Source organism: Rhipicephalus sanguineus, chromosome 9 (assembly GCF_013339695.2).
Source record: "Rhipicephalus sanguineus isolate Rsan-2018 chromosome 9, BIME_Rsan_1.4, whole genome shotgun sequence".
NCBI lineage: Eukaryota > Metazoa > Arthropoda > Arachnida > Ixodida > Ixodidae > Rhipicephalus > Rhipicephalus sanguineus.
In genome coordinates this window covers 18978630-19005629 of record NC_051184.2, presented here as the reverse complement: position 1 = coordinate 19005629, position 27000 = coordinate 18978630, and the positions used below count along the sequence as shown (strand labels likewise).

General features: G+C 48.8%; 1 protein-coding gene across 1 annotated transcript in view; it reads left to right on the top strand.

Annotated features, from left to right (window-relative positions):
* LOC119404686 (cAMP-dependent protein kinase catalytic subunit 1) overlaps positions 1–27000 on the top strand; it is a 319288-nt gene that overhangs the window by 155266 nt on the left and 137022 nt on the right. Inside the window, exon 3 of the mRNA XM_037671304.2 lies at positions 11056–11352. Within this exon, the coding sequence (XP_037527232.1) occupies positions 11056–11352 (297 nt within the window). The remainder of the gene's footprint in view (positions 1–11055; positions 11353–27000) is intronic.

Genomic DNA, 27000 nt, shown 5'->3' with positions numbered 1-27000 from the left:
ACAGCTCGTCATTATGAGTGGGTCATAGTAGGCCTTGAGGCGCTCCACGTTGACTATGTCGCGCCCTCGACGGCGCATGTCCGAAGCTGGTTCGATGGGTTCGATCAAGTAGTTGACCGGGGATGTGCGCTCGACGACCCTGTATGGGCCTTCGTATTTCGGCAGCAGTTTTGAAGAGAGGCCACTTGCAGTGGTAGGGACCGAGAGCCATACGAGCGCTCCAGGGGGGAACGTAGGCTCAGAAGTGGTGGTGCCACCGCGAACGCTCTTCTGCAGCTCTTGTTCCTGCGTCGTAAATGTCTTGGCAAGCTCGCGACACTCTTCAGCAAGCCTGGCTGTGTCAGAAATAGGCGCACACTCAGATGGATCCGGCTTGTATGGAAGTATCGTGTCGATGGTGTGCGACGGGTGCCTTCCGTACAGTAAGAAGAAGGGTGAAAAACCGGTAGTGCTCTGAGGGGCGGTATTATAGGCGTAGGTGACGAAGGCCAGAATGGCATCCCAATTGGTGTGATCGGCGGCGACGTACATTGACAGCATGTCGCCGAGCGTGCGGTTAAAGCGTTCGGTTAGGCCATTCGTCTGCGGGTGGTAAGCAGTAGTTTTGCGGTGAACAGCATGGCACTCTTTCAGAATGGCTTCCACGACTTCTGATAAGAAGACACGGCCTCGATCGCTGAGAAGCTCTTGGGGTGGACCGTGACGGAGTATGAATCTGTGTAGTAGGAAGGAGGCAACATCGCGCGCTGTAGCCGCTGGGAGGGCGGCGGTTTCGGCGTATCGCGTTAGATGGTCAACAGCGACGATGGCCCAGCGGTTACCAGCTGAAGTCAGAGGAAGTGGTCCATACAAATCGATGCCCACGCGCCCAAACGGACGGTTAGGGCAAGGTAATGGTTGTAGACCTGCCGGCGACACGTGCGTTGCAGGTTTTCGGCGTTGGCAATCGGGGCAGGAGCGAACGAACTTCTGCACGTAGCGGTACATCCCACGCCAGAAGTATCGTTGTCGAATGCGGTGGTAAGTTTTGGATACCCCAGAGTGCGCGCATTGCGGGTCAGAGTGGAAGGCTTCGCATATTTGAGAACGCAGACTGCGGGGTATCACTAGTAGCCACTGGCGGCCGTCGGCGTTGTAATTCCGTCGGTGCAGAAGGTCGTCACGAACGGCGAAATGGTGGGCTTGACGACGCAACGCGCGAGTGGATGGTGTTGCCGACGGATCAGTGAGCAAGTCGATCAGCGACGTGATCCATTTATCCTTGCGCTGTTCGGTAGCGATGGTGTGAACGTTGATTGAAGCAACAGCCATGTGAGGTACTGAGCAGGGGGCATTGTCGTCAGGCAAGGGAGAGCGCGAGAGGGCGTCGGCGTCGGCATGCTGGCGTCCGTTGCGGTACAGCACGCGGATGTCGTAGTCCTGCAGGCGAAGTGCCCAGCGCGCGAGACGGCCTGAGGGATCCTTCAATGACGACAGCCAGCATAGTGCATGATGGTCGGTGACGACATCAAATGGGCGACCATACAAATAAGGTCGAAACTTTGTAAGGGCCCAGATGATCGCCAGGCACTCTTTTTCCGTGACTGAGTAATTGGTCTCGGCTCTGGTAAGCGTACGGCTTGCGTATGCCACGACGTATTCGGGGAACCCTGGTTTGCGCTGCGCAAGGACAGCGCCGAGGCCTACACCGCTGGCGTCCGTGTGTACCTCCGTTGGGGCCGTAGGATCGTAGTGGCGGAGTATGGGAGGAGACGTCAACAAACGACGGAGCTTTGCGAACGCGTAGTCACACTCGGACGACCACGAATCTAGGGGTCCGTTACTTCCAAGGAGCTTCGTCAGCGGCGATATGATGGTGGCAAAGTTTCGTATGAAGCGTCGAAAGTACGAACACAGTCCTACGAAACTGCGCAGTTCTTTTACGGACGTAGGTTTGGGAAATTCGGCCACGGCCCGAAGCTTGGCCGGATCGGGAAGGATTCCGTCCTTGGACACGACGTAGCCGAGGATTGTCAGCTGCCGTGCTGCAAATCGGTACTTCTTCAGATTCAGTTGGAGGCCGGCGTTGCGCAAACGCGTCAAAACATGCCGCAGACGTTGGAGATGCGTGGAGAAGTCCGGGGCGAAAACCACGACGTCGTCCAGGTAACACAAGCACGTGTGCCATTTCAAGTTGCGCAGAACGGTGTCCATCATGCGCTCGAAGGTCGCGGGCGCATTACACAGACCAAACGGCATGACGTTGAACTCGTACAAGCCGTCGGGCGTGACAAAGGCTGTCTTCGGTCGAGCGTCATCCGCCATGGGCACTTGCCAGTACCCCGAGCGCAAATCAAGAGACGAAAAGAATTCGGCTCCTTGCAGGCTGTCAATTGCGTCGTCGATTCGCGGCAGCGGATAAACATCCTTGCGAGTGATCTTGTTGAGCCGTCGGTAGTCCACACAGAACCGCACGGAACCGTCCTTCTTCGCAACGAGAACAACGGGAGACGCCCATGGGCTGTCCGAGGGCCGAATAACGTCGCGTCGAAGCATATCGTCGACTTGCTCATTAATGACCCGCCGTTCTGCGGGAGACACGCGATATGGACGTTGCCGCAGTGGTGGTTGGGCGCCAGTGTCGATGCGATGCGTAACAGCGGAAGTGCGGCCGAGAGAAGTTTGCCCGACATCGAAAGAAGAACGAAATTCTTCCAGCAGGCACAGAAGTTGGGAACGCTGGACCGATGTGAGGTCGTCAGCAATGGAGGACCTAAACACATCAGCAGGTGACGAATCGGACGCGGAAACAGCACTGAGCGTACCGGAACTGGGACATTGCGTGTCATCGGGTGCGTCCATAACTTGTGCGTCTTCGAGGGGTTCCACTCTGCCAAGACATTCCCCTCGCACCAACGTAACAATGTATGGAGATGGGTTGTGAACAAAAATAGCGGTAATGCCCTGAGTGACCTGGACGGTCGCGAAAGGTACCAGCAAGCCTCTCCTTGTGCAAACATGGTCCGATGGCGAAATGAGTGCAATGGTGTCGGAGAGACCGGCGCAGTCGACTGACACAGCCGTCGACGAGTTTGGAGGCACTTTGGTATCGTCTTTGACGAGGATCTTGCTCGATACCGATGAAGTGTCTGCCGGCGTCAGATCTGAGAACGGGTAGAGTTCGATTTCGGCTTGTGCGCAATGAATTACGGCGTCGTGGCGGGAGAGAAAATCCCATCCCAGGATGACGTCGTGAGAGCATGCAGCAATTATAATGAACTCGACATCGTACAGAACGTCCTGAATGACGACGCGAGCTGTGCATATTGCTGTAGGATGAATACTCTGGGAGCTGGCTGTACGGAGAGACATCCCAGAAAGTGGCGTCCTCACTTTTCGTAGTAATCGGCTCAATTTTTGGTCCATAACGGATACGGCGGCTCCAGTGTCAACAAGGGCAGATGCGGGAACACCGTCGACAAACACGTCTATCACGTTCGATGGGCTTCGCTGAGGGCTTTCGCAGTTCGATAGCGTCGCAGCCCTTGCCTCCTGGACTGCGACGACTAGTTTTCCTGGTCGCGTGCGACCGGACGTGGGCGCATCGGCGACAGTGAGCGACGTCGTGGAGACGGAGAGCGCCGAGTAGATGGAGCCTGGCGTGACGTCGGCGACAGAGGCGTAGGTGGGGCGTAAAATGTGCGGTTTGACTGGCTGGTGGAGGGCGACACGACTTGAGGCGGTTGGACGCGATTGCAGTAACGCGCCACGTGGCCGGCGTAACCGCATGCGAAGCATATGGGGCGGTTGTCAGGTGTGCGCCATCGGTTTGCTGGAGCAGGGCCCGCCCATGGCGCAGGACGTGATTGACGGGGTGGCGACTGGTATGGCTGTATCGTTGGCTGCAGTCGTGGCCTCTGCATGACGTCGACGTATGTAGGCGGCACAGCCGCGTCGAAGGCCTGTGGTCCGACGACGGCTTCGGCGTAACTCCGCGGGCCAGCCACAGGAATCGCTGGGGGCGGCCTGGCGACAACTTGGGCGTAACTGAGTGGTGCAGGAGCTCGATGGTGCTGGTGGTACTCAGGCATGACCTCCGCGATTTCCTGCTCAATCGCTCGACGGAGGGGAGGGAGAAGAGTGGTTGACGGCTGTTGAACGTACTGAGGTTGAGCAAAGTCCAGCAGAGAGAACTGGCGCGCAATTTCCTCGTGCACGAATGACTTCACCTCTGCGAGCAAGGCGGAGTGGTCGGATATGGTCGACAAGCCAGCGAGGTCGGCGTCGCGGGATGGAGAGCGACGGGTCATCGACCGCTGCCGGCGCAGCTCCTCGTAGCTCTGGCAGAGCGTGATGACCTCGGCCACTGTGCTGGGGTTTTTGGCGAGCAGCATCGTGAAGGCATCGTCGTCGATGCCTTTCATAATGTGCCTCATCTTGTCAGATTCCGACATGGTCGCGTCGGCTTTCTTACACAAATCGAGGATGTCTTCAATGTAGCTGGTAAAGGTTTCGCCCGCCTGCTGAGCTCGTTCTCGCAAACGCTGTTCGGCCTGCAGCTTACGAACGGCAGGGCGGCCAAACACATTGATGATGGCGGTCTTGAAGTCGGACCACGTCGTAAAATCGGATGCGTGGTTGTTGTACCACAGGCCGGCCACACCCGCGAGGTAGAAAACCAAGTTGGTCAATTTTCCCGCCTCGTCCCATTTATTGGGGACACTCACGCGTTCATAGATCGCGAGCCAGTCCTCCACGTCGGTCCCATCTGCGCCAGTGAAGACTGGGGGGTCGCGGATACGAGGGACACCGGGACATGAGGTCGGTGTAGGCGGAGGCGTCTGCTGGGCGGCGTCTTGAGGCATGGTAGCTGGTAGGGTACGGGATCGAAGCTCCAGAGGCATCGAATGGGAGCACAGCACCTCCACCAATTTGTTAAGCGGTTTATTGGACGGGACTCGGCGACAATTCGCTATGGCGACAGTCAGGGCAAGAGCACGGGCTCCGAGAGCGAGCGGCGTTTATAAGAGGACGACCCACTAGGAGCCGCTGGAGAACGCAACCGTTAAACAATACGAATTGCTTCGCCACAATATATATATATATATATATTATATATATATATATATATATATATATATATATATATATATATATATATATATATATATATATATATATATATATATATATATATATATATATATATATATATATATATATCTGTGTGTGTGTGTGTGTCGAGAGAGAGCGAGAAGGAGAAAGAAAGAAAGAGAGATGAAATCGTTACATACGTCAAATATAGAGCCTGCTAGAAAACACGCAAGGAACTTAACTGTCGATGAACAGGAATGTATTCCAATACAACGTCGCAAAAGCCTTCCGAACCCTTTTGTGTCGCATAGCGACATGCACAAGTTGTAAGCGAGTTTTTTTTTTTTTTTTTTTTTTTTTATCGAATCGTCCGTGAGCCCACACGCTGAATGTTCGCGCAAGCTCAGCGCTGAATTACAGCTGTCTTCCTTCGCGCCGCTTTCCTTTCAAAGCACCACTTTCCCGCCCCTAAAACATTTTTCGCTCTTGCGCCGGTGTACGCAGACTGAGGCGCGCAGTCGCATCGCCAAGGCGTACACGTACACGGGGCCGCGCAAATTCGATCCCGGAAGCGGCAGAACGCACACCTAACATTTCGCTCCTCCCCCTCTGCTTCTACAGCTACTCCGTACGAAAACGTAGCCTGGGCTTTCTTCCTGCCGATGTCATGCCGTAAGAAACGATTCGAACGGTACGAAGAGCCATGGCCAAGTCTGTCTCCTTGCTGGCTTTCCATTATGGGAGCGCGCTTTCACGCTTTCGTTCGTTCCTTCTTGCGTGTACTTGCGTTCGTGCGTAGCTTTGTCAGCGGACGAGCGGCAGGCAGAGTGGGTCACCTTTGCCCGGCGACCCTGTTATTTGCCTCTTGCCTTCCTGTTCGTTCCCTGTGCGTCCCTTATTCAGGTCGCTAGGCCCACGTCGATGACGCACTATTTCTGTCCGGTAATTCCTAGCTTCTCCCTTCCTTACCTTTTACTTTATTAAGGCGTAAGCCTTAGATGCCTCATCAAACGCGAAAATTGACCGTCGGCGGCGTCAACACGAGGGGTGCAGAATATTATCATCACGTGATGATGTCAGCATATGACGTCATCATGACGTCACACAGCGCCAATATTGGTGACGTCACTGGAACGTCACATAATGTGGCGTCACATGGTGACGTCATCATATGACATCGTCGCTTGGCCAAAGGTGACACGGGGGCACTGCAGAACCACTTTAGGGGCAGAAAGGTCTCATGGGGGGAAGGGGGGCTGGGGAGGATTAATACATCGGCTGAGAAGAAAAGCAAGATGGCATTCGCATTCGAGTCGTCTTAGGCGAATGCACAAGGCAGCCTGGGAGTTTTCTTTTGCGGCGACTTCAACTACCATCTGGATTCCGCCGAAGAGAGGCCACTCTGCTATGCCGCTTATGGCTAAGAATGGCTTTCACGAAGTCATATTCGTTTCGGATAGAGATGGCCGACAACACTCTTTGCGACGCCTGCGGCACCGAGAAGACCTTGCAGCATATCTTCTGCGACTGTGCTCGCTACGCTTCGCAGAGACGTTCCCTCTTATTCGCTCTCGCTCGTCTTCACAACCGAACGATGACACTAGAAACTATTTTCCAATGTCATCCTAAAAAGTAATCGAGAATTCAAGCAACCAAGGCATTGCTCAAATTCCTAAGGACAACAGACTTGCACGAGCGGCTGAAGACTTTTTAATGATGCCGCATACCGCACAAGACTGCCGCTCTGCGCTGTGAAGTTATGTGTGTGCGTGTGTGTTCCCCTCTCTTTCCTTACTCTTCTTTCAATCTCCCCCATCCCTTCCCCCTGTGCAGGGTAGCATACCGGTTATGCCAAACTGGTTAACATCTCTGTCTTTCCTCTCTCTCGTTTTCCCTCCTTAGTAGATGAGAGGAAGGACATTCACTGAAGTGGCTGATTTGAAAATAATTGTTCGGGTTCTTTGTCCCAAAACCATGATATGATTATGAGGGACGCCGTAGTGAAGGGCTTCCGAAATTTCGACCATCTAGTGTTCATTAACTTGCACCTAAATCAAAGTACACGGGGCTCCAGCATATCGCCTCCACAGAAATGCGGCCGCCGAGGCCGAGATGCGGTGACGCGTCTTTCGGTCCAGCAGTCGAGTGCCATAATCACTATAGACCACTGTGACGGGTGAAGTGGCTGAACTGAACAAATTGGGCTTGCACGCGATGGCCGTGTCATTATGTACCCGAGTATTGAGGGACAGGGCCACTCGTTTCATTGCTCAAAACTATAACTATCGTTCAAGTGTGGCACAAATACAACTCTCTCTTTCCCTCGAGCTGTTAAGTGATCGTCGTAATATTGCCCTGTTGTCGCTATTCCATAAATATGTGTACCACTTCGACCATCGTGTCTTAGGCCTGCATTCATCACCACACACATTTCGTAGAATACAAAATAATCTAATTTCGACGCGACTTTACGGTAACACAGACGCATTCAACTATTCGGCTCTTCCGCGTGCCATACGACTATGGAATAGCTTATTTGATGCTACAGTCGTGGAAGCTGACTCGGTGAAATTTCGGCAGTCGCTTAACGCGCATATCACCAGCAAACCATGTTCTGCCTAACTTATCATAGGTAATGATTAGTGTTTTCAGGGGTCATTCAGTTGATTGCACAGTCACATGTGCGATGGCTTTCATGTTGTAGTCCTACCCACCCACCCTCCCTTATTCCATGGTATCGGCTATATCACCTGTATTTGTCTATGTATTTTATTGTGCACAAAATTATTCTATGTAACTTGTATTGCACTTTTTGATGTTACCTTTTTGTGCCTGGTTCCTGTATCATCGACCTTTTATAGCATTTTTATTGTACTACTTCTTTGTTTCACATGCTGTGTTATTGAATATCCGTTTTGCTTACCTCATGTAAATTGGTTTATATCTTTTGTGTATGCAATTTCTGTTACGCCCCCCTTACCCATTGCCCACGTGGTCATTTAAGGTACTTTCAAATAAATGAATAAAATATGTTACGCGCAAGATCAAGAAAGTTAAAAAAATCTCGCAGGGTTCCTTATGCACTCTCCTATAAGACGACTCGAAGGCGAAAGCCATCCGGTGTGGCTATTTTACACTGGGATTTATATCACGCGAACGCCGTTTTGCATTTTTACATTTTCTTTTAGTCACGCGACCGCCGCAACGACTACGTGAACACGCAGCTCAGGTGCCTTGACCCATGAGGCGCGCAGGTGGTCACTGGTCGTGTGACTTTTTGTAAGATTTCGCGCACTAAGGTGACAAATATCTGTCGTTCCCTTCCTTATTTTCTTGTTATTTTTTTTTGTCCCGTTATATAGTACTATGTAAGCAGGCTTATGCAGCAGCTCTGCACCAATGTAGACTACAACTAGCCGCTTTCCTGTCTCCTTCACCGTTTCCTGTGTTCGTCTGTTTTCGGCTGGTATAATTCCTTGGTGCAGACTACAGTGGTGCAGACCAGTAGCGTAGCCAGAAATTTCTTCGGGGAAGGGGAGGGGGTGTTCATCCATACTTTATGCATGTTCGTGCGTGCATTTGTATGTGTGCGTGTATATATGCACACGAAAAACTGAAAAATTTCGGGGACGGGGGGGGGGGAGTCGAAGCCTCCCAGCACCCCCCCCCCCCCCCTACCTGGCTACGCCAGTGATGCAGACCGTGTATCTTCATACATTTTTCTCCGCTCACAATGGCAGGTGGCAGGTTATGAATAAGCGATGCATCGAGAACCAGTGGTATTCGTCGTATGGTGGAAGACGCAATTCTCGCGCCGCAGCGCTCTGAAAGATGTCTTTCATGGGACTATTGGCGCCGCCTCGTGCCCGCTGCTCAAGCCGCTCCCACATCATCACGCGTTCACCGGTGGCGCCGGGGACTCTTAGCGCCGCCTGTGGAAAGGTTATGCAACTGCTTGGGTTGGCGCGTGCCTGCGAATAAAACTAAAACTCGTTCCGATGTATAATGCGCTTTCTTTGAACGAGTTAAAATTTCCTGCAATCGCAATGGGATTGGAGCTGCAAATCTATACGTTATATATTAATTTTTGGGTTTTTACGACCCGAAACTACGATATGAGAGACGCCGTAGTGGAGGGCTTCGGAAATTCTGACCACCTGGAATTCTTCAACATGCACCTAAGTCTAAGCACACGGGCCTCTAGCATTTCACCTCCATCGAAACGCCGCCGCCGCTGCGGCCGGGACTCGATCCCGCGACCTTCGGGTCAGCAGTCGAGCACATATAGCTGCTAGATCACCGCAGCGGGTCCGCAAACCTATGTGTATCGTGCTTTGGGAAAGAAATCGCGAAACTTTCAAGTGTAATATATGTTGATTCTGTTCGTGGTGAGCTCCGTTTCAGCACCCTTCGAAATGTCGTCGCAATTATTTTTGTATATTATTTTATGCAGAGATATACCAGAGAATACTTAATACCCGATTTCACTCTTTCTCTCTCTCTTTATTTTTGGCATTGAAAGAGGATGGCAGCCTTTTAAAAACTACGAATTTTATTTATCATATCTTTACGAATGAACTATAGGGGACGTTAATTGCACTGTTTTAAGTGTACTGCAGTAATTGTGATATAGATGTGAAGAAAAGTAAAGTGTTCGAAAAGGCAACTTGCACCCGGCAGGGATCGAACCTGCAACCTTCGCCCCGCCACGGTGGTCTAGTGGTTATGGCGCTCGACTGCTGACCCGCAGGTCGCGGGATTGAATCCCGGCCGCGGCGGCTGCATTTTCGATGGAGGCGATAATGTTTGAGGCCTGTGTACTTAGATTTGGGTGCACGTTAAAGATCCCCAGGTGGTCGAAATTTCCGGAGCCCTCCGCTACGGCGTCTCTCATAATCATATCGTGGTTTTGGGACGTTAAACCCCAGACATTATTATTATTAACCTGCAACCTTCGGATTACGCGCTCGATGCTCTTGCTGATTGAGCTACCCCTACACTTTCCTTGGCTTCATTATCTGCTGGTTTTCATTAACATATACAGATGGGGGCATTGTAGAATACAAGCTGTCCTCGAACAGCTTGACGAGTCTACCACCCTTGCATTTGGCAGGCAGGCAACATCACGTATGCGTACACGTATATACACGCTTATACATATGATACATACTCATAGATAAATATAGCAGCATACATATGTTTCAACATGTTTCGCACTCACGCTTCCTCTTAGTGTCTACGAAATGATACAGGTTAATATGACAACAATATACTACATAGAAACCGCATACATCTGCTTGAGTTCTCTGGGATAGGCCGTGAAAAAACCAAATCGTAACGAATTATAATAGTTTTAGCCGTGTTTTTCTTTGTTTATTTATATGTGAAAAAAAAAAAAGAAAAACGTGGGAACTTTGGCTACATTAGAGCCGGCTATCCCATCAACATGATAGTAGTATTGAAGAAACACACAAAAACAAGAAAAACTAGAACGAATAAAACAATAGGAAAAGATAGAAATAATTGGAAACACTTTGTAAATATACGATATGTGGCGTATAAAAATGAGCACAGTCTTAGGGCAGAGTCCAATACATACTGGGTGGTCACACAAAGTACTGCGGATAGAGCCCGTACAGTTATTTTTCTGTGCATTGACATATAACGTGAGTGAGATATCGGTAGCGAAACATAGTGGATATGACGCGCTCCCATATAGAGACGAGCTGTTCCATTCTTGTGGCGTACCTTAATTCCTAGAGCCTTCCAGGTCGGAATGGTTTAGCCCAAGTCCCGCCAAGGTCATGATGGCGCCTCTGCCTAGTCTCTGCCGTGCCACCAGACCCCGTGAACTATGAGATATGTTCATTAATAACTCAAGTGCGGGTACTGTGTAGTTAAGGCATTGTTTTCCATAGTATGCACCTGTGTTCGTTCGAAGCGTGCCTCTCCCGGTGCTCACGCATTGCTCCCTGTTCGCAGGCCCCGTGGAGGTGGTGGCGGTGACACTGTACGACGCCTTCGACGGCCAACAGCAACAGCAGACTCCCTCGGCCCAGAAGAGCGCCAGTGCGCCCGCCACTCCTCAGGGAGGTGGTGCCGGCGGACACGCCGCGTCGCAGCAGCAGCAAGTGCTCCGGGACAAGCCGTCGGCACTGGTCCGAGGCAACGGGCTGAGCGCGCCCACGCAGTCAGCACCCTGCACTCCGCCGGCCACCACGGCGTCCAATCAGGCGACCACGTCGGCCGACATGACGCAGCTCAAGGAGCCCAAGGACTGTGAGTACAGACTCTGCAAATGACCCCCGTGTAGCCACGTAGGCGTGCGCAGGGTTCTTCATTGGGGTGGGCACCTCTCCCCTCCCCCCCCCCCCCCATCCCCCGTTGGTCGAGTCCGAAATAAAACGAGCTCCGCAATGGATGCAAAGTTGAAAATGTAGCGATGACGTCAAATGCCTACCATTGGTTCCGCGGTAAAGGCGGGATGTAAACGGTTCTTTCAGTGCCACACGGGGGATTCGTGGTCGCCATTATTGTCGAAAAACATGCGTAGCCCTTACCCCGCGCATTAATAAATGACGTAGGCGGTCCAGCTGAGTATATAGTGCGGAATGGGCGCCCCCATTTCGATTAGGGGGGCGGCAAGCTGCACCCCTCTGCCCCACCGTGCGCACGCCTGTGCGAGAACGAGGCTCTCCCCGCGGATACACAAGCACTTGTATATGGAACATAGTCAACTATTCGTTTATTTGTACATGCTGCAGCGCAACAAGCGCTATAAACGTTGTGACAGACGTGGGTTAACAGAGGGAGATATACCCAGCAAGGTAACACGCAGCGATGAAAAAAAAAAACAAGCATGAACAACAAATACAATTGACGACCAGGTAAGGATGTACTATGATCTTGGACGACGGATGCAACTTTTGGGATGGGCATGAGCAAATAGACCCGGATAGGGAATTCTAGTCTTCTGTGAAACGGAAGAAGATGCTGACCTTATACATCCTAGCGTGTGCGTAGTAGATCCAGTTCAGTTCACTTTATTACCTTAAATGACTCCCTTTCTGAGTGGGCATTACATAAGGGTTGGGGTTTTATTTAGTTTAATAATAAGCACTGAATATTGTTTTTGTGTTAAAGGTGATCAACAACACGGTATTGAAAAGCAGATAATGAAGTGATGGTGACGATGTCCTCTTTAAGTGAAAGTTGTGATGTCGTCTCGGCGATAACAGAACATTTTATTTATTCATTTTTTATTTACATATACTGCCATCTTGCATAGCAAGATATTGCAGCAGTGAGTACATACAAACACTAAAAATACAATCTGAAAAAGAGTATCAACAATGAAAAAAGACAACTATAGTATCAGGAAAGTATACACAGCTCGTCAGTGGTCAGTTGTTATTTGAAGGTCTAGCCGAAGAGATGGCGATGGACTGCAAGAAATTTGTGAAGTCGAAAGCCATTATGTGGCTCATGAGTAAATGAATCCGGCATCCGGTACACGATTGGTACCAAAAGACGCGTGGGACTATCGCGGAGGTAGCGTAGTACCGTGTCAGCTGTAGAAAGCTTCAAGGGGTACAGGGTGGGGGGATTAATGTAGTATGTCGAGAGATTAGAGATGATTATTAGTGCATAATGGAATCGAAGATGAACCGAGGTGAAAGTACACCTCAGCGATCAAGTCTAAGCATAACTGGCGTAGCCGGGAGGAGGGGGGGTGGCAGTGCGCAGGGTACAGTAGAACAGTAGACTTAACCGGCAGAGAACGGTAGAAATTAACCATTCACTAGACTTAGAAAGCAAAATAGTTTAATGAGGGTCTTGTGAGTGTCTAGCCGTGGCCGGGAGTCGAACCCTGGAGCTCAGCAAGTGTGGATGGCGATGACTAGCTAGCGCTCTGTGCACTCGTCCACTTGTCAAGTGCTGCCATGTTAGACGTCAAGACGAAGCGACGATTCGAACTCGAAGGTGTGGCTAGTCTGTGTTTGTCTCTGCACAGGTCCGCTTGTTAGTGCGCCTGAAGGCGCGGGGCGCTCATCGTAGCTGTCTCACTCACCATTATATTGTTTTGTGAGGACTTCAAGACAGAGATGGGATTGTCCTTTGCACGAAATAAATGCGGCAATCGAACGGTACACGAGCACTTCGCCATCAAGTGAACGTTGTGGACGCCCGTCAAACGTGTTGAGCGGTACGTGCAAGTCTAGCCTGAGAATTGACAACCACCTGTTTGTAGCACGAAGCCTAAAGGAAATCCGTACATATTGCTCCGAAACGAAAACTTCTAGTTGAAAAATTCGTCCTGGTCCGGGGATCGAACCAGGAACTTAAAGTACTTCGATGTGCTTCGAGTTTCTGGCTAATTCGCCCTGGCGCTGCCAATCGCTAGCACTCTGGTTAGTTCAGTTGGTAGAGCGACCGCCCCGGAAAGGCGTTGGTCTCGGGTTCGATACCCGAAGCAGGAAAAATTTTCTTTAACTACAAGCTTTCCTTCCTGAGAAATCCGTATTGACTTCCTTGACAAACGGGCGGTTGCTTCCGCCGCCTTGCGGTTTTCCGCAGAACCCATTTTTTCGCAAGTCCATCCTTTGAGTATAATGTTTGTTTATGAAATGCGTTAAGGTGCCTGAAAGGTAAGGAGGGCAAAATATAAGTATGTGTAAGGTTGCTTTGTGAATGCAGGCGGTTTGAATATACCGCGCGCAAAGCAGTTTTCTCTTTGCTCGCTAGGTCGCACGGATGTCGCGGGCGAAAAGAGATCTGGCCACTGGCCAGACCTGCCAGTGCGCCTGATAACGTCACAACCTTGTGTGACGGCCGTGCGACGCATAATGCCCAGCCGGTCGAATTACGAGTTTAGTTTGGGATATAATCATAAAGTCTCGCAATAAGTTTTGTCAAACTTCTAAGCTTCGTTCGGTTCCACTTTATAAATTCATTTCGCAATTATTTCATATCGCCAACTAGCGCCAAAAGAGAGTTTCTATAAACGCATGTGCTTCATTCTGACCTAGTTACGCAATTGAACTTGTTTTGACCGGCGTATCACGCCCTGTGGATGCATTTATCATTTCCTCCTTTTTTATTCAGTGTTCCCGAATAGTGGACACGTCATCTGTTTACAAGCTTGAACATTCAAACCGGAGTAATCTACTTAGCTAGGAGACCGCCGCTTTGTTTTTGCATCGATCTGGTTATGCAAATTGCGCGACTCAGTGGCTTTGCTGGTGCCGCGACGTCCGTCAAGTCGACTGGGGTTTACGTAAAGACTGGTATCCTTACTTATTTTACATCCCGCAATATCTGTACGCCACGGGGCAACCCCGCCGTTTTCTATCACCCCCCGTAGTTGCGAAGAACGTCAGAAGGTGACGCCTCAGTCTACAGCGTTTCGACCTTGAAACTTATTGAGCGAGATCTCGTGCAGTACCCGTACGCGTTTTCTCCCATTCTTTCCGCTGCCTTATGTGTTCTTACTTATTTATGTCCACGAACGAAAGAGACTCGCTTGAATCCCTTCTTGATTAATGGGAGGTGTTGAATTTTATTTTCCTCTCGCATCCGGACTCGCTGCCACTTTTTTATTCCCCTTTCTGTGTGTGAGCCCGCTGCACATACGTGTGTGTGTGTGTGTGTGTGTGTGTGTGTGTGTGTGTGTGTGTGTGTGTGTGTGTGTGTGTGTGTGTGTGTGTGTGTGTGTGTTGTTATTTCCTCCTAAAGCTGTGCCAAGTCGTTCCCGGATGAGAATCAATATATCGTAGGGCTTCGCAAGCTCGGGAATGTCTTGGCGCGAGTGGATCCCCCGCTTTTCTTTCACTTCGTCCGCCCTCTTCCTTCTCTCCTCTCCTTCAACCTTCGCTTTCTTCTTCGTGTTGTCCCACGTTTATTTCAATACAAATTCCAACCATATAGCTTAACTTTGTGTCATTGTTATCGCCTCAACTCGTTCGCTGCTCCGGGTTCCAGCACGCAATACTCGTGCCTTGAATGGAACTCAAGTGCTGAGACGAGGTCTAAAGAGTTAATTAAAACAAGCGTCACTGCGATACGGCGTAGTTTCCGCTAAACAAACGGGGACACAGAAAAAGATACGCAAGGACAAGTGCTTTCTAAAAACTGGTTTTTATTTCGGAAACTACAGACTTTAAACCATATATACAGACTTGCGCCAAACAATTCAGGAATCCATATTGGGCGCACACAGCAAACACGTGACTTGACTGGATTTCAAACATACGAGGAAAGTAGCGTCAGCTCTCTATCTAACATGGTGATAGATGGGTCACTCGCACACTCCTCGTTGTGCTGTGATGCGTAAAACGTTTCCACGATTTCCCTCGGAGCATAATTACAATGTCGAAGTAGAATAAATGTGTCGTCAAAGCAGGTTGCACGCCTACACGTGTTACAACGATTAATGTGTACTTCCTTTTAATCTGGACGCGTGTTTCAGTTCTTCGTCGCTGTCTGAGCGCCGTCACTTTTTACGCCATTCTCGTCGGCACACTTATTCTCTCGAGAAATTTCCCGTGTGCACCGATATCTCGCTTTCGGCCAACCTCACATTGGTTCCTTTAATTGGCAGCGCTAAAGCAAGAACCACCACTGAGGTGTGATGCTAAACGGTTGGGATAGTTCATTTGCGGTGAATTCTGTGCAAATGTATTACACTTATATCTAGGGACTTTCATGCCCGTTGGCATTGCGCCCTCGGCGATGCAACAGCTGGCGCACACCGACGGAGAAATCAGAACCGCGCGAAAAAATTCGCCTACTCCCAATGACGTTTTGTGAATGTATGTTAGTAACAAGTAATGTCACTCGGAACATCCACTATGATCAAAACGTAGAAATATCAACACGACGTCTTGAGGGGCTAGTTGGTTCATACTATGCAGGAAAATTTGCGCTAAACTAGAAAAGGACAACACAAAGAAGGAACACTTAGACAGATCGAGCGCACTGTCTGTCTAAGTGTTCCTTCTTTGTGTTGTCCTTTTCTAGTTTAGCGCAAATTTTCCTGCAAATATCAACACACTGAAGCATTAGCTACGTGTCACCGTTTTCTAAATCTGTAATGGTAAGGATTTTTTCTTAACATTGGCGTATCCAGAGGGGGCGGGCGGATGGATCGTTCGACCCCCTCCCCCAGGGGCGTAGGCAGAATTTTTTTTCGGTGGGGGGGGGGGGGGGCACAGGGCCGGTGTGCCACCCCCTGGCTACGCCACTGCCCTCCCCCCGTAATGTTTCAAGTTTGCATTTGTATATATACGCGCATACATACAAAGGCACGCACGACCGTACATAAAGGGTGGTTGAACACCCCCCTCTCCCCCCCCCCTAAAAAAATTTCTGGCTACGCGTCTGGCTCTTAATATAGCTTACGTAAAAAATCGCGTGATTAAGAGAGGGCGTAGCTATAATGGTTCTCTTAACCGCCGGCTGTCGGCAGAGTCCGCGGCATTTACCGCTCGAGAGCGGCCGTGGCGTGCATGACACAAGCACCTCGAAGGGGAAAAGGGCGGCCCACTATAGTCGGCCACCGTGCCGCCATTAGAGAGCTGCTAAAAATTGTCGCGGTACCCCGCCCCCGGGGAGTCGTGCTCTGCGGGGAAGCACCCTTCTCGGTCATAAGGAGGGGTTCGCAGAAGGAAAAGGCGCGCCGGCCCTCTCGTTGCCTCCTAACCTTTGCTGGTTTCTTTCTTTGTTTTGTTTCTTACATCTATGGCTTAATTTGATTACGTCTCTTGTGTCACTTCTTCGCATTGTTTACGCCTTTCCTTGTTCTGTGTTTTTCTGCAGGCATTTTTCTGTAGCTCTTTCACTTCTTCCTTCCGTACCATTCTCTCCCCGAGGCTGGTCTCCGGGAAGTAGGAACAAGAGTGGCTGCTCGCCGCACGTGTCCGCCGACTGAGTGATCGCTAGTGCACAAACACGTGTGCTCGTATCACTACGCTCGGGAGCTTGCGGACGAAGGTCAGCCGCTTGACCAGTGGTGTAGCCAGGCGTGCAGCTTGGGGGGTCCAACCCTCCCCCCCCCTAATCCTGCCATTTTGTATGTGTATATATACGCGCACACATGCAGACACACACTAAAATACATAAACGGGATCGGACCCTCTCCTTCTTCCCAAAATGTTATAAATATATCTGGCCACGCCCCTGCGCTTGACATACCTCCTCTGACCCCTGACGACGCCCTGTTTGCGCTTGCCTGCCCGCGCTGCCCTTCAAGGGCCGCCGGCCGACAGCGCCGAGAAGCTGCTGTGGCCGCGCGGTTCCTTACGCGCGCGGGAGGCTTCTCATGGAACCCTACGCGACGTCCTCAAGTATTCCGGCCTCGCGTGACGTAACAGGGCCGGTGTGATCACTTCGAAAACGAACTACGGACCGCTAATGAACCTTTTCCGCACTCCCCTTCGCGAGATACAGAAGCCGCTAGCCCTACAACTAACTGTTTGGAAGCGAACTATGACTCACTACGCCATTCTGTGTACACATTTATATACTACCCATTTGTACTATTCCGTTCTCCCTGTGCTGTACTACCCATCATTCACTAATGACCGCTGCTCAGGTGCCAGCTGCTCGAGCTACACAGTTACAGTGCGTCCACCAGCAAAAGCTTTCCATTTCCAAAGTAAACAGCCACTTTGTACTCTCTATCTATCTCTCTTCAATGCGTAATTCCTACTGGAGATAATGCACAGGTTAAACCTCTGTGACCTTTTGTCAAGATGAGTGAGAGAGCCGTAGCAATACAAGGAAGTTTCCGTGAGCTACGGACACGTACAATTGCCATATCTAAAAGTGTGAAAATACCATTGGTATCATCGCGGTTTGGTTAAGTGAATGTTGCAGTGGATCCTTTGGCTAGCAAAACCTACTAGCCCGCCATTGGCTGAAAAACGGGCAAGGCACCTTCGAGATGTCAGTGGACGCCGCGTCACTTTTTTTTTCAGATTTTCACTAAAGAAGAATAAAGGCAAGGTTCATACTTTGAAAAATTAGACATATTGTGGATGCGCGTGACTTGAGTGCGTCGGATGAAGTAAAAAGTGCCACACTTTCTTATAAAGTGCTCCATTTAACCTGCGGATGGTCCTTACAGAATGAAACATATATTCGTGCGCCCTTCTATAACATAAATGTTTTCACTTACTCACTATGCCTGATTCCTAGAGAGAGGATAATGTATAGGTTAAACACTAGCGCCCTTTAGGTGACAGACAATGTATTGACGAGACATTGGCTAAAATAGATAGGTGCTATAATTAATATCATCTTTATGTATCGGTTATACACATTGTAGACAAAATAGCAAAAGTCTTGGAAGGTAAATCACTTTACAACATATATATAGATGTCTATAGTCAGATTTTCGGAAAAGTATAACGACTGGTTACTTCGGCTTGGAGAATTTCTTCCAGCCGAATATCTTTCGGAACGGTTGAGTTGCATAGAAAGTCTGAGCTGTAAACAGATGCTTAGTAGATACGCCTTGATTCGTGCACGGCCTGTTCTTATCTCTCGTAAGCCTCTTCCAGCGGTCCTTCGATCCATAATCGCTCGCATTTGTGTCGCTGCTAATGCGCATGACGTGGCGGTATATAGTGAGGAATACAGTAAACAGTTTCACGAAAACCAGTCTTAGCAAGCGGTGCGTCGACAGTTAATAATAAGAAAAAAAAGAGAACGGCACATTTGAAACCCGAGTACATATGTCCGCTTCGATAGCCGACGGGGAACACGTATAGCGCGCGAGTTTCGAAAACAGCATTTTTCTTTTTTCCATGCGAGCGCATGCGGCTCGTATGTATTTTAGGTAAGTTCTTTACTGCATACAGTGTGGTGTATTGCACTGCCTTCGAGTCGTTAAATGGTTATGTGGGAAACAGGGGTGCTCCCGCTGCGTCTATAGTTTATGTTGGACGAGTATTGTATCAAATATCCGCTAATGGATTTCATATTCCCACGCTCTTTTACTCTATTTTCCTTCTCGTGCGACCCTCCCTAATGGCTCGGTCATTAAATGACCACCGTCGCGGCGCCCGCATTCGGTCGTAAAAGGTACGCCTTTCTATACGCCCGCGGTAATGGCGTCTGACCGTGGACGAAGGCCGATCGGAGCTATTTCTTCTTCTTCGCCGATCCTCAAAAGTTCGCTTGCTCCTTTTGTGGAGCTTCGAGGTGGCTTTTATAGCCTGAACGTTGCGATGTGTAACGTTCGTGCCGTGAAATGCTGTAGGTTATAATCCACGTGCGACCGCGGTGGATTTCGCGTTGTGCCACCATGTTGTGAGGTCGAATACCGGTCGTTGGAAAGACATTACCGTGGGGGTGGAATCGCGGCCCCTGCATTTAGTGGCTCTTCGAAGGATTACAGATTGACAGAAGTAATCGAGTGCCCTATTACTGCTAAGCTCGATATGTAGCTTATGGACATTAAGGCCAAGTTTTTTGCATTATTATTTATTTAGAGCATTGGCGAATGCTGTCGCTTTACAAAGGAGGTGGTGTTGAATGTGACGTCTGTTTCGATAGAAAGAAAAATATTAGCTGATATTAGCGGATAGCATATAGTCGATGGAGGCTAAATGCTAGCGGCCTGTATACTTAGATTTTAGGTGCACGTCAAAGAACCCCAGGTAGTTGAAATTTCTGGAGCCCTCCACTATACGGCGTCCCTCATGATCATATCGTGGATTAGAGACATAAAACCCCAACATTTATCATTATAGCCTATAGTTGAGCGGAGAAACATTGACGAGTGGCCCTATACTGTCACGTGGTTGTGACGGTGGATAAATGTGGTAATCAAGCCGGTAAAGGCTGAATTCTTTATTGGGCAAACATGTGCCCAGCAAAACAGGTAACACTGACTGTACGAGCTAGTAACACCCAGTGCTGCAATAGTGACGAGCACGCCCGTCGTTTGTTGATAATCTGATCGTCGGTGAAACTCGTCGGCTTTTATACGCACCATCGTACATTCCAGCGTTATTTCTGGTGCTGCTCGCGTTAGTTCTAGAATGAACTCCATCACACGCGCCGTGCTTACAATGTAATCTGAACAATCAAAAACAACCGTGAATGTTCCCATACATTCTGGCGTGGCATGCGCCGCGAGATAGCGCTTGTTTAACCAGTTATATGTGATCACGATTAATACAAAACAAGTATGCGTAACAAGGCGTACAAGTTCTGTGCATTTCGATTGCCTTGCAAATGACAATTGTTATAGCGCAAAATCCGGACAAAGACAAAAGGTACATGAAGACGAGCGCTAACTTCCAACTAGGTTTCTTGGGTTTTTTGTTTTGGTTTCTTTGGTTTTTTTGGTTTTTTGGTTTTCCTTGATGTTTCCTTGGGTTTCTTTTTGTATGTTTTTGGTGTTTGAATGTTTCGCCTGCCTCATCTTTGCATTGTTCATCTTTTGTCACGTGGTTGTGTCACCTATATATTTTCGTGTTCTGCACAATAAACCTAGTTGGAAGTTAGCGCTCCTCTTCGTGTACCTTTTGTCTTTGTTCGGATTTTGCGCTATAACAATTGTCATGACCTACCAACTATCCCAAGCCGCCACCCTTCTAACTTGCAAATGAGTTCTGCGGAATCCCGCAAGGTGACGGAAGGGTTATCAAAAGGATCATTTTTCAACCACCTGTTTGTAGCACAAAGCCACAAGGAAATTCATGCGGATTTCTCATAAAGGAAAGCTTCTAGTTGAAGAAATCCCTTATATAACCCTTTCAATTATCCCTTTCATAACTCTTCCGCCACCTTGCGGGATTCCACAGAACTCATTTGCAGTATTGTGCGCCCATGTGCTTCGAGTTGTTGACTAATTCGCCCTCGCACCCTGGTTAGCTCAATTGGTAGAGCGACCGTCCCGGAAAGGCGTCGGTCCCGGGTTCGATTCCCGGACCAGGACGAATTTTTCTTCGACTAGAAGCTTTCCTTGCTGAGAAATCCGTACGGATTTCCTCGTGGCATCGTGCTACAAAAGGGTGGTTGTCAATTGTCCCTGTCATTTCGATTACTACCTTATCCTGATTAAGACTGGTTACATCAAGCAGGCTAGATGGTTGGTCGTCGCCGCCTTTGCTTTATTGAAAATACCAGTGCAAATTATCGTCACCAAGGGATAACAAAGTAGAATTGGCCAAGTAAAAAAATGGAAAGATCGAAAGAAAGGGAAATAGTCGATGCATAAGGATTGCAATTGTATTGCGAAAACGCCCTGGGCTCTTCCTATGCAAGCGATACCATCGATGTAAACAGTTTTTCTTTTTCTACGCTCGTCGAATCGTTTCCATAAGCTCTCCCTCGTAAGCAGCTTCCTTTCTGCGTTGCAATGCTGCAGTTTGCATAGAGTACGTGCCATGTCCATATAGCGACGTGCAGTCCCGTTCCACAGTCCTTTTCAATGCCGATGGTGTGCATTTGCTTGTCCGCTGGGCTGTTGCGTTAGAGGCGCCGAACACGAGATAAGGCGCGCGTGATGAACATATCGAACGTGTGGTTTCTCCCCAAGAATCTTATGCAGGAAGCCTTCGTGGCGCAGCATCGGATTTTGTTTTTGTTTTTTTCAAATCTCGGTTTTCTTTTTCACCTCGGAAATGTCTTAGGCCTTATTAGGGTAGCAGCAAGCACGTCGCGTCAGCAGACGTGTCCGTTTCGAAACAACGCCACGAGGTACAAATCTCTGCGATATATCAAGCGTATTTCTACCAGTTGAATGCTTATTTACGTGTTTAAAGGACGCATTACCCGTTAAAATGCTTCTGATCGCGTTCCAACGATTCCGTCCATTTTTTAATGCGTTTCCGTAGAACGCATGCTTATCAGTATGCATGCACCGACCCCAGTTTATTTTGAGGAGCGTTCAGCCAACACACGATGACGTTGAATTTGATACAGAACGCTTCCACGGTATGTTAACGTTGGAAGAATAGCCTTACTTCTCTTTCAATTGGGTACAATACGCGGCACATATAGTGGCTTGATAACTATACTGTCGCTGCTGCTCCGAGTGCTCCTTGTGAGTCGGCTGGCCATGTAACGCCGGTTCTCGCTTTTGCGCTTCAGCGGAAGCTCGCTGATTAGGAAAGTTTTTTTTTTTTATTTCGTGGTCTCCTTCATCGTTCGGTCAATTTACGGATAACGTTTCGTGTGACACCCTTGATGATGGCTATACATATTCTGGCGCTATTTTTGTTTTACCGAAGTAATCATTCTTCCTTAACTGCCTTTGAAATCATTGTTTCGTTTTGCAGAGTAGTCAGTGTAGTGAACGACGAAGAAGAGGAAAAACGCGTTAACTCTATTAATTAAAACGTCCAGGAAAGTGTTAGATGCCAGTGTTAGTTGAGCAAACTTGGTTGCTGCCATATTTCGCATGAAATAGTGCCTTTAGTAGGCACTTGAACATGCGAACTAACGAAATGCGAAAAAGAAGCGCGTGTGGCAATATACGTCGCCAAGCGGAAGGAGCGTTGCGGACATTTTGACACATTATTTAGCTCTTTTTTGTATATGGGATTGTTAAAGTATGTCTCGCACTTTGGCGGCTATCGTTTCGAAATTTGTATAAAATGCTTAACTATGCTTTATATAAGAACAAATGACTTACTGTGTGGCCTGCTGTGTTCCGTAATGCGTCTCGAGATGTAAACATTCTTGAACACGGGCCGTCGCTGGAGCGAACGTCTCGATAAGCGGTCTTGGTTTATTCAAGGGTGCAACTACTTACCTTCGTGTGTGTATGTATATGCTTCGAGGGTGAAAGGGGGAGGGTTGATTTTGAAGGAGAGGAATAGACGCTATTTCTGGAAGGGATCACACAACAAGGGCTGCAGGAATACCGTCTTTTCCTCTCCTTAAACCTCTACTCACCTCCCTCCCCCCCCCCCCCCTCACCCCGAAGCATACACATACACGCACTGTGATCGCGTTGACTCCAGTGACACGCCGTGTTCAATAATTTTTCATCTCCTATCTTCCATCTTCTGAATTTCTGCCTTGTACAGTTGCATCGATCGCTCCGCATAGCTGCATCTTTCATTTAATCTCTGTGCCGCGCTACTATTTTTAGCGCAGCATCAACTTGTTCGCACGTGCGCTCGTCGCTTCCAGAAATTGCTGCAAGACGTTACAGACAAACCAGGTGGGCACCGATCCACTTAGGAGCCCTTATAGAGTGCACACACATATCCTCAGCCAGGCGGGGTTCTCATGGAACTCGCAATAAGCGGGACGCGGCAGCGCGCAGTCTTCCTCCTGCTCCGGATGCACGGCGCAGTTCGATATACGAGTGTATCGCTGACGTGAGCTGGATGGAAAATTACGCCGCCGCATCAATAATTCCGTGCACTGATGTCGAGGCTGACGAGGAACCGCCGAGGCCTCTTCCTCGGGCAACATATTACTAAAGGAAGGTAGTTTTCCAGGATATGAGCCTATGCTTATGCGCGTGCACTGTCTCTTCGCGGAGTGGTCTCAGCTGTTGGCGTCGCGATATCCACGTGAATGTCGATGACAACGCAGATGAACATGCCTTATTTCTCATGCCTTCTTTCAGTGTGGCATAAATGCGCTTTCGCCTGTCCTTCCTGTGAAATGTACTATCGCGATGGAAAGAAACGCGAACAACGGAAAGAGTGGCTTTCAGCCCAGTCGAACTCCGACATGCGTTGACTGTCGCTAGGCGAATCTGCACTTTCAGCCGGCGTCACCTTCGCGCTAGAATCTTGGGCCGGTTGACGTTATTGCACCGCATGTGCTTATCATCTGCCAGTCATGCCTGGCATTCGGAACGCTCACGCCGTGCGATAGCGCCAGCAGGAGCGAGATTCTAGCGCTAAGGTGACGCCGGCTGAAAGCGCAGATTCGCCTAGCGACAGTCAACGCATGTCGGAGTTCGACTGGGCTGAAAGCCACTCTTTCCGCTGTTCGCGTTTCTTTCCGTTGCGACAGTACATACATAAGCTTCGTTCTTGCAACGTACGCAGTAAATATTTCGACCCACTTGTTAGGCATGGATGCCTCCGTTCTTCAGGCTTTTATGTACAGCTACTTACGAGGAAACCTTATCTACTCTTCTGCAAACAACGGCTTGCCCCTCAAAAAACATGGCTATTCCGTTGACGAAAAGCCGATCTGCGAGTTTTTAGCCTATCAGTAAAGAAACTGTGCAAGACCGTGTCTCTATAGACAGTGTAGAGACTGTCTATGTCTCTGCCACGTCTATGCTGTAGTTTTCTTCGGATTCTTCAGTTTATCCTCGTATCCCGCGAACCGTGTACCCTTTGCTTCCTCCTGTACTTTCTTCAAAATAAAGCAGTGCCATCAACGCGTGCCATCAACCACGCCGAGCAACCCCTGTGAAGGCTTCCGGAATATCTCAAAACGACGGAGGTTCTTTGGTGTGCATGTGATTATCCAAGTACGCGATCGTTCTCGCATTTCTTGCTCATCGAAATTCGGCCACCGCGATAGGGAATCGAACACACTACCTCGTGTTCAGCACTAGTACGCCACAGACACTGAGCCACAGAACGATAGTTATTGCGTCGAAAACTAATCTGAGCTGCAGATGAACTCTGTTGCAAACATGGTTATTAGGCGTGATGGAAATGGTTATTCGTGGCGTTTTACGTGTCAATGCGCACAACACCAAGATTCATTTACAACACTGCACCGTGGACAGAGCTGTGAAAAAACACCTCATTTTACCGAGCGCCACGTTTTTTTGTTGTCACATAATCACAGGATGTAAACCTCTACTTTTATCTCTTTATTATTATATCTTTTTACAACTCTAAGATGGCGCGGACAACATATGAAAAGCCACAGTGAAAAATTTGTAAAGGCCATGGAAAATGACTACAACTATAAAGCAACACTGCTCATATGATTGAAAGCCATCTACAAAAGAGCACCAACGATGAAGCACACCATGAGGCAAAACACCAAGATTCGCAACTTAAAACCATCTAAAAACTTTACAAGGCGTCATACGGGAAACATAATATGCGAAAAGAGTGCACAGCAGCTAACCCTCATCAAAAGGTTAACAGAAGGAAACCTTCCCAAAGTGTTAACCCCAAAATTAAATATGGCCATTTAAGAACACTATTTCTTTGTCCGAAAGCGATATCGACGGCATGCTTACGCATTTGTCGTGGTACTGCCTTATAAAATAGGCTTTTATAATTTCCCTTTCGGTCTTTTCCCTTGCTTTTGCCATGACTGATACATTCTCGAATCAAATTTCAATCATATGAGCAGTGTTGTTTTATAGTTTGTGATTTTCCATGGCCTTTACAAATTTTTCACTGTGACTTTTCATATGTTGTCCGCGCCATCTTAGAGTTGTAAAAAGATATAATAATAAAGAGATAAAAGTAGAGGTTTACACCATGTGATTATGTGAAAACAAAAAAACGTGGCGCTCGGTAAAAATTTCGTGTCGAAACCACGACATGATTATGAGGCACGCCGTAGTGGTGTGCTCCGGAAATTTACACCATCTGGTGTTCTCTAACGTGCACTGACATCGCAGCATTTCGCTTCCAACGAAATACGGTTGCTGCAACCGGGATCGAACCCGCGACTTTCGGGTCAGCAGCTGACCGCCACTATACCATCGCCGCGTACTAAGCGTGATGCACGAACACCTTTTAAAAATGCGCTCCCGATCAACTTGCAGGGAGCGCGCGCGCGTTTAACACTGTTCTTTACCCTTCGATAGAAAACAAAACTCACGCCAGGCGTTCAACAATCCGCAATATTACCTCCATAATCGCCAACTTATCGATCTTTTTTTTATTAGCCGTTACGGGATTTTTCTTCTAGTACATTAATTTTTAAAATCTCGTCTAGCCGCTCGTGGCGTGGCAAACCGTCACAATAGTGCATGCACTGCATGGCCACCATCACCATCATCACTGGGTGGCAGCCTCCATCTTTTCGGTGCTCGGCCGTAAGTAGGGCGTCGAGGGACCTCTGTCGCCAAGGTGAGCGTCGCTGTGTCGCGTGGGGAGAGGCCCTTCGCTAGCCAGTGTTTTTCGTAGCTCGAGGCACAACTTGCATGCTGAGATCACCGTCGCTTGATAGCGAAGACGTTACATCGATGTCGTGTTTACGTTCGCTGCGATGCGCTGACCGGTCTTGTGGTCACGCCGTCGGCCATTGCTCTGCTGTCTCCGCGGTACATCTGGTGTTCCTTTCCTCGGCGCTTTAACGAGATCCGCTTCGAGTGCGCCGAAATGTCTTCGTTGCCCTGTTAACTACGTGCGGATTAATGTTAACACTGTCGACAGCGTTAAAACGGCTGTACCGTGAAAACGAAAAAAGAAATCAAGAATGAAATCACGGGATGTGTGGCTCTGTCATCTGATATCGAAGAAAGTTGGTTATGAGATTCCGTTCCTTTCTCTGGCTATCTGTTAATAGAATCACGCTTTGGTTCCCATCCTATATTAGGACGAAGGAGTATCACATTTATTTTAGGGTGCAGAATTTTGTCGGTGAGTTCAATTTCGGGTGACGTCATATGCAGAAACGATATGCTTATCCGATTACTCGAGAGGGAAAAAAATATTTTAGGTGTATTTGTAAACCTTCTATAACACCAGAAATGTCGCTGTTATCGGGAGAAAGCGTCTTATACACCAGAAAGGACGGTTGAATGTGACAGATGAGCTGCATCTTTATCACAGCTGATATCAGCCACCGTTTCAGTTGAATCGATACGTTTTGCGAATCCTCTTGCTATACGCAGTATTATAATGGAATAAGGTTCGGTAAGTCTTTAAAAACGCCACAACTACTACTAATAATAATATCTGGGGTTTAACGTCCCAAAACCACGATATGGTTATGAGAGACGCCGTAGTGGAGGGCTCC